Source organism: Manis pentadactyla, chromosome X (genome assembly GCF_030020395.1).
Source record: "Manis pentadactyla isolate mManPen7 chromosome X, mManPen7.hap1, whole genome shotgun sequence".
In the NCBI taxonomy this organism is placed as follows: Eukaryota; Metazoa; Chordata; class Mammalia; order Pholidota; family Manidae; genus Manis; species Manis pentadactyla.
Window position 1 is genome coordinate 86,775,969 of NC_080038.1, and position 12,914 is coordinate 86,788,882.

General features: G+C 35.0%; 1 protein-coding gene across 4 annotated transcripts in view; it reads left to right on the forward strand.

Annotated features, from left to right (window-relative positions):
- The window catches only part of PCDH11X (protocadherin 11 X-linked), an 821,697-nt gene that overhangs the window by 21,244 nt on the left and 787,539 nt on the right, over positions 1 to 12,914 (forward strand). For 3 of the 4 annotated variants that reach the window (XM_057495790.1, XM_057495791.1, XM_057495793.1), the window contains exon 2: positions 1,088 to 1,259. The exons of the other annotated variant lie outside the window; for it this stretch is intronic. In XM_057495790.1, coding sequence (XP_057351773.1) covers positions 1,238 to 1,259 — 22 coding nt within the window. In that variant the 5' untranslated portion in view covers positions 1,088 to 1,237. The remainder of the gene's footprint in view (positions 1 to 1,087; positions 1,260 to 12,914) is intronic. 4 annotated transcript variants of the gene reach the window in all.

Consider the following 12,914-nt stretch of genomic DNA (forward strand, 5'->3'; position numbering starts at 1 on the left):
CTGTAACCATGAGCTTTACAGCACAATCTCTCACTAAGCACAAAGTATATATTCTTAACTTAGCAAAACTTTAAGGTTTTAGGTTACCACAAAGATTCTCAGGCTGTAGGTAGGTATACACACTGTAACACACAATTATTATTAAGAAGTTCACTTGCTACGTTTAGTTTACTCATTCTTAACAACTATGCTAGATTACTTACAAAACCTTTACTGAATATTAGACAAAGTCAAGGCTCTAAGCATTTTATTCTTGAAAGATTTAACAGATAAGATTAACTTAAATGACTTTAGGTAATCTTAGGCAGCTGATAACCATAAGGACATGTCCGTTTTAGTTCAACTTAAATTAGCATTAATGCTCAATATTTTCTATTAGAATTTTCTGGAAATTTTAGAATGCCCAAGTTTCACAAGAGTTTGTCTTATTAATACCACCCGGAGGTAGAAAAATATTTCATTTACACACTTAGACACACAAACATACATATTGAGACATAATGACTACAGTTAGCAATACTTTTCATAAAAGAACATATACACAGACAGATAAACTGGTACAGAGATTTGAGTTACTGATATCCAATTGCCTTTCCTTTTAGCTTATTTGACTAAAAATATCTCAGTTTTCAAGAATACACTCTACTGGTGAGCAGTTTACATAACTGGGTTAAGGTTTAGATGGCCCCAGACTAACAGGGCCGATGAAGGCTGTGAACTGATAGGGACTGTGTGTGTCCAGGGGACTGGAAATGAAATGCAAGTACAATTCTAGCACCGGTCATTTAAAGACAGGCTGTATTTCAGAAGATACATTTCTTTTGTTTCAGGGAGTCTAGTTTAAAAACCTCCCAATTTTTGAAGATAATGAACCCAATAAGTAGATAGATTTTCACCAAAAAAATTTAGAAAACTAGTCTCATATTATAGTAGCCCAAGTGACTTTTGACTATTTCCCTTCCTTGCATTAAAATAAATTTAGTTGTATAACCTTATTATATTGTATACTTCTCTGAGGGACCAAGCCTCTCCATTAGAGAGTTTCTATTGAGGCCAGGCTTGTGTGCAGAAGACACTTCTTTTTCAGGGTCTGGGGATCAAAATTGCTCCCAGTTCTTCAGAATGCAATCCAGAGGCGTGTATGGCTTTAGACTTGAAGAGGATGCTACTGTCTCCGAAGCTATCCCGGACGAGCCCCCAAAGATGATGCCGGGGTTCTTGTTCACGAAGCCGAAGAATGAGCTTCATAAACACTCAAGGTAGGAGAGCAAGGTACAGGCCTTTATTTAGAGATAAAGTGAGAGGACAGACCTCCCAGCTAACACCAGGAGGGGATAAGAGAGTCCATGATGGTGTGTTGTCTAGGGGTTTTATGGGCAATTGAGAATTTTTCGAGAACATCGAAAAAAAGGCTTAGAGGTGTGGACTTGTACCACCTGCCCTGCCCTCAAGGTGGGCTGGGTTATTGTCTGTCTGCTAGGGCTCTTTACAGTGAAGTCATGGGTTATGCTGAGATACCCTTGCAAAACACTCAAACATTCCAGGTCAAGTTGTTCCTGGCCTTTTGACCTTTAACTGATCTCACTGAAGATGTCTATATTCTTAGTCTGGTATCTTTCCCGAGAGAATTAGTGTGACCTTGACTTTGCATAATGCTTAACACAAAGTTTCAATGGGGACTTCTTTGCCCATTGTTACATTGCTCTGACTGTAAATATTCGGCCCTGCTTTTCCCCGGAGGCCCTCACCCTACTCTGACTACACCCACGGTCCCTGTTTCAATGTGAATGAGTGCAAAGTAGGATTATTTGAGGGAAGGAGTTAATCCATTAAGTATCATATTGATGCCAGGGTTCTTGTTTGTGGAGTCAAAGAATGAACTTAGCAAACAGTTAAGGTAAGAGAGCCAGGGAGACTTTTTGAGAGATACAGTGAGAGGACAGACAGACTGTAAGATAAATACTAGCTGGAATAAGCAGGCAAAGAGAGGCAACAAAGGGCCAGGTAATTTATTTAAATACCCCCGGGTGAGGTTCTGTGGCCTTCTTGTCACAGGCCAGAGAAGTCACACCTGGTTAGGGAGGTGTGGGGCTTATAAGGAATTAGGAGGGGGAGGAGTGGGCAAGCTATCCTAGGGGGTGTGGAGAGGTATGATTGGCTAAAGGTGACATAATAGACAACTAGAAACTTTTTTCCTTCCAAGAGGTAGGAGGCTGACATCTGGGTCTTAGTTGGCACATCAGGATGGAATTCAGGGAGAGCTGTCCCCTTTCCATATACGGCATGGACTTTGGGGTCTGGTCTGTTCTCCCCCTATGGCATCTCTCTGTTCTGTTTGCATGTCCTTGTTTTTCCTTTCTCCAGCCTAACACAGACCTCCTGGCATGAGCCAGGAGGGGACAAGAGAGCCCGTAGTGGTGCATTGTCTAGGGGTTTTATAGGCAGTTGAGATTTTGGGGAACCAGATAAAAGGTTTAGGGGTGTGGACTTGTTAAGTGGTCCCTGAATATTAAAACTTAACACAAGAAATTTACTGCTTTGATTTCTCTGTGGGATACTGGAGTCTTGGTCTAGGAGCATATCAAAAGGCCGCCTGCCCAACCCCCAAGGTGAGCTGAGGTATTGTCTGCTTGCTGAAGAGTAAGTTAAGAATCTTACTTCTTAAACTTCTTGGGTGTTAAAATGCAATCTTATCTTTAAGGTGAAATCCTTCCTGCCTTTTATTATGTTGTTTACAGCTGGGTCTGCATGCTAAATTAGTTGTCCAGTTTGCAAAGTCACCTCTTCAGATCTGAAGGAGGAAAGACAGCACATAGGTCTGGGCCTTTAGCATGCTAAGGTGAATCTTACACATGATTACAAATGATTAGCATAATAAAAAGATGTGCTACTCTTATTTATCTGGGGAATATTTAACTGATCTCACTGAAGAATGACCCTAGAGCTTAATGTTTAACACAGAGTTTTGGTAGGGGTTTTCCTTTCATGTAGTTACATTGCTCTGACTGTAAATATCCTGCCTTGTTTTTTCCGGTGGCCCTCACCCTATTCTGTCTAACCCCATGGTCACTGTCTCAATATGGCTTCTGAATGCCTTAGAATTATATATGAGTGAACAAATATGGGAATATAAGGCCTATGCTAAAAAATTTTAGCTAGATATAGCAGAATCAAAGCACTTCAGGAAGAAATAGAGCCAATACACAATTTCTAATCAATCATCATCACTGCTAATGATTCGTTATTTTAAACTCCAGTTTCTTGGAAGTTATATTCTATTCCTGTGCTACTCAAACTTTAATGTGCATACCAGTCATCTGGGAATCTTGTTAAAAGTGCAGATTCTGATTCATTACATTTTAGGTGGGGCTGGAAATTCGGTATTTCTAACAACTTTCCTGGGGGTGTAGATGCTGCTGCCCCTCAAATCACACTGAGCTGCAAAAAGCTAATTCCTAGTCCAGTAAACAGGCATGAAATGTGAAGTAAAGCAAAGTTAATAAATACTGTTTAAATTTAATGTAGCTATATTATGAAGGTTGACTTTTTAAAAAATTTATGTTAGACAATTATTGCATTGGCTATTGAAACTAATTTTAATCTTCAGTGTAATTAGATCAGTTTAAACTGTAGTTCGGCATAAAAACCAGTTGCTTGCTCATTTCATAGTCAAATCTATGTTACAACCACTCTATGCATATGTTCATACCATTTCAAAGAAGAAAACCGTTTGCCACATAGTGTCAATAGCTTAACAATATTTCTTAAACTTTTTTTCCAAAGAGGTCCAAAATTTCTGAGCAATATAGCAGAGATCCTTGAAGATTACCTTGTAAAATATTGCAAATTAACATGAGTTAATCATTCTGATTTCAGAATAAAATGATCAATTAAATTTTCATTTATCTACTTTGAAGACATTATTTTAATTTTTTTTTTTAGTGTCGCCATTTTTCAGGGCAACAACAAAAACAAAAGAGATTTGGTTATTTTATATTTGTTATCCCCTAAAACTCCCCTCAAAACAGGAACAAATGGTAAATTAGATACTATGCTGCCTAACCACTTTCTTCATATCTAGACTTTTATCTTAGACCACAACTGAATAGCCATTTTGTCTAAGCAAATTTTCATTTATAATCAGCCTAAGAAATTGTCATAGTTCTATTTCTTTATGTACAGTTCACGTTGTTATAGAACCAGGGTCAAATTAAAACAAACAACACTGGAAGCAGCTAGTGAAATAAGTCAAGTGTAAGTGTTTAAACTCTGTTAGGAGGCACAATGTGGTTCCAGCAGGGTTAGGAAAACAACTGAAAAAATTGTCTCTTTGAATCTGGGATTCATGTTTTAATTGTGGCATTGGGATTCAGAAGCCACCGCCTTCCCAGTGAACCTGTATTAGTCTTTTCTAAGCTCTGATACTTTAACAGTAACATCAGAGCCTGTTTGGTGGGAACTTAAGGATCCCAGTGAAATAAAGGGCCAACTGGATTCAAATGTTTTTGTAAGTACTAAATGAACTTGGGAGTCTGCCAGAATTGCTTTGGATTTCATTACTCTTAACATTATGTTAGGCATAGATATTTCCATGTGCCTGAGAAGGGCACATAGATAGAGCAGGCAAAAAATATATATATCCATACATAAATATTTTCTAAGGAGGAAATCCCCAAATACACACACACAAATAAATATGAAAAACTGATAACAAAAAACATAAAAAATAACAGACCTCTTCAAATTCTATTTTCAAAGACCAGAGTTGGGAACTCACTCTATAGAAAGTAGAAGCATCAGTTCTGTGAAAATATAAGGCAGAATGAGAAAAACTGAGTAAATTTACAATGGCACTAAAATTCAAAAATTATATATGATTGAATAGAATGTAAAAAATCAGACAATTTCAGGGTCATAACACCTCGAAGAAAGAAGTAAAAGTTAATTCTTTGCACTAATCTAACAAATATTAGAAATGCTAAAAATATTAAACAAAATGCTGTCAGTTAGAGTTATCAGATCATATAATTTTAGCAAAGATTTTAAAGAGATGGCTGTGAGGGTTGAACACAATTATCCAGTAGATAATACCCTATAATGTATACTAAATGTTGAAGTACTTATAATTGCTTAATACTATGACTGGATGGCAAAAATTAGTAATAGCATTACCGAGGAACTGGAATGATTATATTCATTACGCAAAAATTAGAATTCCAAGGTTAGAATTAGGTTCCAGGGTGAAGATTGACAGCTCAAATAGGTATCATCATTCAAAGAAATGGAAGAGACTCTGAGAACATGTATAATATTTCCTTTGAGAATGTCATTACACTTTATATCTTCCTTTTACCTTACACTAATGATAGCAACCAAGTCACCCAAGAACATGCTTTGGTAGTAACTGAAACAACTGAGTTTTTGAAAATGAACAAAACAACCACAATTAATTAAAAGAACAAGGTAGATTTATCATGAGTCTTTGCATTAAATCTAAAGAAATTACCTGAAAGAGTACCTCTCAGTAATGATGAAAGGTGCTACCACCAGGTTTTAACCACATGAATGATAATATTAATATTTTAAAATTGTTTTCATTGCATTTCAGTGTATTACACATTTTATTTTTATTTTTTTAATTTCATTTTGGTATCATTAATCTACAATTACATGAAGGACATTATGTTTACTAGGCTCCCCCCTTCACCAAGTCCCCCCCACATCCCCATTCACAGTCACTGTCCATCAACATAGTAAGATGCTGTAAAATCACTACTTGTCTTCTCTGTGTTGCACACCCCTCCCCATGCCCCCCCCCACTATACATGCTAAACGTAATGCCCCCTTTCTTTTTTTTCCACCCTTATCCCTCCCATCCCACCCATCCTCCCCAGTCCTTTTCCCTTTGGTAACTATTAGTCCATTCTTGGGTTCTGTGCTTCTGCTGCTGTTTTGTTCCTTCAGTTTTCTTTTGTTCTTATACTCCACATATGAGTGAAATCATTTGGTTCTTGTCTTTCTCTGCCTGGCTTATTTCACTAAGCATAATACCCTCTAGCTCCATCCATGTTGTTGCGAATGGTAGGATTTGTTTTTTCTTATGGCTGAGTAATATTCCACTGTGTATATGTACCACATCTTCTTTATCCATTCATCTACTGATGGACATTTCTGTTGCTTCCATATCTTGGCTATTGAAAATAGTGCAGTGATAAACATAGGGGTGCATCTGTCTTTTTCAAACTGGGCTGCTGCATTCTTGGGGTAAATTCCTAGAAGTGGAATTCCTGGGTCAAATGGTATTTCTATTTTGAGCTTTTTGAGGAACCTCCATACTACTTTCCACAAATGTTGAACTAATTTACATTCCCACCAGCAGTGTAGGAGGGTTCCCCTTTCTCCACAACCTCGCCAACATTTGTTGTTGTTTGTCTTTTGGATGGTAGCCATCCTTACTGGTGTGAGATGATATCTCATTGTGGTTTTAATTTGCATTTCTCTGATAATTAGCGATGTGGAGCATCTTTTCATGTGTCTGTTGGCCATCTGAATTTTTTCTTTAGAGAATTGTCTATTCAGCTCCTCTGCCCATTTTTTAATTGGATTATTTGCTTTTTGTTTGTTGAGGTGCGTGAGCTCTTTATATATTTTGGATGTCAACTCTTTATCGGATCTGTCATTTACAAATATATTCTCCCATACTGTAGGATACCTTTTGGTTCTGTTGATGGTCTCCTTTGCCGTACAGAAGCTTTTCAGCTTGATATAGTCCCATTTGTTCATTTTTGTGTTTGTTTCCCTTGCCCGGGGAGGTATGTTCAAGAAGAGGTCACTCATGTTTATGTACAAGAGATTTTTGCCTATGTTTTTTTCTAAGAGTTTTATGGTTTCATGACTTACATTCAAGTCTTTGATCCATTTCGATTTTACTTTTGTTTATGGGGTTAGAGAGTGATCCAGTTTCATTCTCTTTCATGTAGCTGTCCAGTTTTGCCAGCACCATCTGTTGAAGAGACTGTCATTTACCCATTGTATGTCCATGGCCCCTTTATCGAATATTAGTTGACCATATATGTTTGGGTTAATGTTTGGAGTCTCTATTCTGTTCCCTGTGGCTCTGTTCTTGTGCCAGTACCAAATTGTCTTGACTGCTGTGGCTTTGTAGTAGAGCTTGAAGTTGGGGAGTGAGATCCCCCCCACTTTATTCTTCCTTCTCAGGATTGCTTTAGCTATTCGGGGTCTTCGGTGTCTCCATATGAATTTTTGAACCATTTGTTCCAGTTCATTGAAGAATGCTGTTGGTAGTTTGATAGATTGCATCGAATCTGTATATTGCTTTGGGCAGGATGGCCATTTTGACGATATTAATTCTTCCTAGCCAGGAGCATGGGATGAGTTTCCATTTGTTAGTGACCTCTTTAATTTCTCTTAAGAGTGTCTTATAGTTTTCAGGGTGTAGGTCTTTCACTTCCTTGGTTAGGTTTATTCCTAGGTATTTTATTCTTTTTGATGCTATTGTGAATGGAATTATCTTCCTGATTTCTCTTTCTATTAGTTTATTGTTAGTGTATAGGAAAGCCACAGATTTCTGTGTGTTAATTTTGTATCCTGCAACTTTGCTGAATTCCGATATTAGTTCTAGTAGTTTCGGAGTGGAGTCTTTAGGGTTTTTTATGTACAGTATCATGTCATCTGCAAATAGTGACAGTTTGACTTCCTCTTTACCAATCTGGATTCCTTGTATTTCTTTGTTTTGTCTAATTGCCATGGCTAGGACCTCCAGTACTATGTTGAATAACAGTGGGGAAAGTGGGCATCCCTGTCTTGTCCCCGATCGCAGAGGAAAAGCTTTCAGCTTCTGGCTGTTCAGTATGATGTTGGCTGTGGGTTTTTCATATATGGCCTTTATTATGCTGAGGTACTTGCCCTCTATACCCATTTTCTTGAGAGTTTTTATCATGAATGGATGTTGAATTTTTTCGAATGCTTTTTCAGCATCTATGGAGATGATCGTGTGGTTTTTGTCTTTCTTTTTGTTGATGTGGATGATGTTGATGGATTTTCAAATGTTGTACCATCCTTGCATCTCTGGGATGAATCCCACTTGGTAATTGTGTATGATCCTTTTGATGTATTTTTGAATTCGGTTTGCTAATATTTTGTTGAGTATTTTTGCATCTACGTTCATCAGGGATATTGGTCTGTAGTTTTCTTTTTTAGTGGGGTCTTTGCCTGGTTTTAGTATTAGGGTGATATTACACATTTTCTTTCATCTCACTCTCACAACAGTCTCATGAAACAGATACTATACCACTTGATATAAGAGGAAAGAGACACAGACAAGATTTTTTTTCTTAAGGTCACATACCTATTAAGTGTCAGAGACAGCGTTCAGGTAACATTCTTATGATCCCTGGAACAATATTCATTCCACTAGCCAATGTATGTACCAAAATTTTAGTTCCAAATATGATTAAGATCTATCAAGGGACAGAATTAGTATTTATTATATTAAATTTTGTAGGAGTTTTGAATTTGTATTAGAAAGCTTTGGTGAGTGCTCACTGAATTCTATTAGGCACAGTTAGAATCATATCCCTGGCCTTAGTAATTTAAAACTTATGATAGCATAAATATACAATGAAACAGTAGTCATAGTGGACTAGGAAGTAAGGATGCAGTCAAATTGAACAAAAGACAGTACTAGGATGGAGAAATGTGATAAGCCTTTTTAGGGGAAAATAATGAGAATTTTATTCTTATTTATAATAGACTCAGAAGCCAGAGGCAAGTTCCTGTTTTCTTTCTCTGTGAAAACAAAAATATTTTTGAGAGAACAGATCTAGAGGGAGAGTATTTGGGAGAATAATGAAAAATCTATTACTGTTTTAGGGTGCTTAGATATAGAATGTTAAATAATAAACTAATGTGTATTGCTCTGGCTAAGTCCTGGCAATGCTTGCAACCCAGAACTTCAGGAGGTTTCAAGTTTCTTATTCTATTTGAATTACACTGAAGCGTTTCTGTAAGACAAATTTTTTTAATAGTAGTTAACTGTGTGGGGTGAATAGTTTTACCCGCTGGGAGATCACACTTCGTTTTCCCTTGGAAGAACTAGATTATTAGAAGGTATGACAAAAATATCTTTTGTTGTCAGAGAAGCAAACCCTGTTTAGCTTCTTTAATGAATCTCATGAGATAATTAGAGACTTAAAAATATAAATGATGACAAATATTCTGCCAAAGTGCTACTTAATGTAAAGGACAAACACTATCCTTCTTGCAAAGTTTCATTAAAACTACAGTTCTTCTACGTAAAATTGATATTTGTTTGTGAATTTGTATTTGGCAAAAGACTTTGGTTATAATCATCTAATAGTCCAAAGAATATCAAAGGAAAAAAAGTTGGGTGTGGCACACATTTTTTTTTCCAAATGAAGAATCAAACTAGTCCAGAATTAGCTAAATGGCTTGCCTAAGGTCAATAAGTTAGTTTAGGAGTAACTTAAAGTTCCATGAACTTTTCGCTATACTGCATAGGTTAGGTCACTGGTTGTAGATAACTTAACCTGGGAATTATGCAGTGATTTGAAGTTTTAATAAAGGAAAGAAGAGAAAGGAGGTATTTCTTAGATATAGAATCTAGGTTAGGGCTAACATTTCTCTGCAGAAATAAAATACAAATTGTGATGAGATACTCAGGCTTAATGGAAATATCAGTATGCTGAGATAACTAACCACTAGCAATGTTTTCATGAAAATATTCTTAATCTGTTTGCTGTTAGGATTTTCCTTCTGTTCTCATTATTAATGCCTGAAAAAAGAGAAAGTAGGATCCTTTCAGTGAAATGTATGTTTGTAAATGTTATGGAATGTCCTTGACTCTGGTTTATTCAGTTTATCTCTTGCTTAACAAGGTCATACTTTGGGAGTCTTTGTTTTTGAGCACAACTTTTACTTTGTCTGCAGTAACTTAATAAAACAGAAATTCTGCTTCAGTGTGAACTGTGATCAATTACACCTCCTTAAGATTTGTTGTTTCACGAAAGGTTCCATTCCTTTCAAGTGACTTGCTCAAGGTCACAAAAGCTGGTAAGTGACAGTGTGGAGTAGAATTTAGGTCTCCGGCCAGTGTGCCTTGCCACTGCATCATACTGTCATGAATCTTTTTCCACTGTAAAAGGACTTACATAAATAACACAAAATGAAGTGTATAATGATCACATATCCATAGCCTTAAATGTTCCAAAGTGCTGCATTTAATTTTGGTTATCAATTTGGATAATAAATAATAAATAAAATGTATCAAGGGGCAAAAATGGTTATTCTTTTTGAACAAATTAAAGACATTAATTCATTGGCAAGTTTTCCAGTAAAGCTAAATATCATAAGGCAATATCATATATTTTGAATAATTTACCATCTTGTATGTTAGATGCATCTTCTACATGAGGTTTTAATGTTGCAGTTTAAAGTTTCCTGAAATTTCACTGTAATACTGTGCTATATTACAACATATCTCTGTATTGAATCCAAAAATTTTGTTTTGAAGAAACACTATAAGAAGTTTTATCTTAACTTTAATAGCATGTCCTTGTCACCTAGGACCCCAGAATACAGTAATGTAAAGTTTTAATGTTCCTTTAACACTAGAAATGATGAATTTATGAAACTTATATTTTACTTATTTTCAGAAAATCGAATGTTTTCCTGTTTATTTTAAAGGTGTTTGCTCTCCTGCTAAAAATGTCTAACACACTAGGCTTTTAATAGATTAATGGAATGGAGCTGCAAACATTTGCTCAGCAAACACATCTTCTAAGGTCATGCTGTTTTTCAAAATATAAATTAACAACTTTTGGTTAAATGCAAGGAAATAGTCTAAAAGCCAGCAACATCAGGTATATTTTGCTCAAGTTCTTGTATTTGTTTAAATGAAAATTGATTTCACACAATCATTATGTGTCTTTTTCCAAAATTTTAAGTTTTATTATGAAGACAGTATTTTATCTTCTATAGTTATTGGTCAGCAATTTCTATTCTACTAGAGCCATATATTCCTTCTGCATAGCATAAATTATTAAATTATTTCAATAAATAATTTGAATGTCTTTAAGTTAATTTGATTTCAAAGAAAATTTCTAGGTGTAGTTTCTTTTTTTAATAACATGACTGATTTGGAACTGCTATACAGATAAATTTGAAATGTTAGCTATGTGGTAAAGAACTCAATATCGAAGAATTGCCTCTTTTCCAGAAGCTACTGAAGACAAACAGGTACAGCTGAAAGCTGTTAAATGACAAATGGGACAAAAATTGTCAATAGCATTTTCTTAGCTCTGTCCTAGCTCTTCTTCTTGATATGATGATTCTAAGAACTAACAAGTTCACAATAACCAAAAACTCCAGAGTCAATGATTTAACTGAAGATAATTGTTAAAATATAAGTATATAATATATAAAACATAAAGGAAAAATATAAAATTTAAATGCAAATTTATCCACAACTATATTAGAGCCATTGTACACCATACTTCGAGAAAACAAAAAACTACCTCAATTAAATTAAATATTGTTTTTTATTTCTTCTGGACATACCAATTGTAGGAGAAATGTTCAATCTGTAAAATCACCTGTCATTTAAAATTCAGTTTCAGCCTGGAAAATATGGACACATAACACTCTATGGGTTTAATTTAAAACCTAGACTTTCTCTTTTGATAATTCCATTTTTTGTTTTATATTATATAACCAGTTTTAGTTTGTAAATTAAAATTATAGGTGGCTTATGGTCTTTCTTTTCAAAGATTGTCACATTTTATTTCATTTCTATAAGATATTTGACAGTTTTGATCTAGGAGCATGCAGTAATTTTGATTTTTTAATGAATTTGCTCAGACAATCCCAAGCTAAAATAACAGATTTCAATACTAGTTTCTGTTCCTAAATCCTGATACATAATGCTGGAATAAATACTAGAGGGATAAAATGTCTCACAGCATTAAACAACTAAATCATTAATATTCTCTTGAACCAAAAATGGAGAATTGAATTTACAGTCCATCTGCATAACATCACATCTAGTTGAATCAATTATTTTAACTAATTTCTTTTTCAAATTAACTGTTAGTTTTATTTCTATGTGGACACGAGCCTTATTGTCCCAATAACTCAGTCTGTATTTCTACTTCACACAAAGTACAGCAATTCTTTATTCTTTAATTATATCCTTAGGGTTTATCAGCCAGAGTAGAAAACAGTGAACCAAGAATATTGATCAAAGATCTGTCAAAACTAAAAATACTTTCCCTTGGATTTTTAAAAAAATAATTAACATTATCATCATGCAATAATGATGCAAATGCAGTGCAAATACAGAACATACATGAACACTGACACCTCTGCCTGATACGTACAAACAGGGATGCTTAGGTGGCATTTTTCCTAAGTAGATTCGCATTTTAGTAGGCAAATATTATGTATTTTTATTATACTAATTTTTAAAATATTGAAAAAATAGAACTGCTTTTTCTAAAATGCAAGTACATACACACATACACATACATCCCTTTCAATGCTTAAGATACATAATGGCCTTCAAATTAGATACAAATGTAAGTTCATCTTTAGTAATGCTTAAAAATTATAATTTTCTTACTAATATTCAATGCCACTTGAGAGTTCTAGTGTTCACAGAAAATAACGTATTTTGTAGAACTTAGATTGTCTTCCTTATATCAGGATATGTTATCACTAGATAGCAATGGTGCTGTAAAGATTCAATTCTTAGTGTGTTTTACTCAGATGTGGATTATTTCTTCCTTTAATATATATAATGTCTGAAATTGTATCATGAATCATAATTATGTACATATTCAAAACATATTTTTACAAATAAATATTTAGGCCCAACA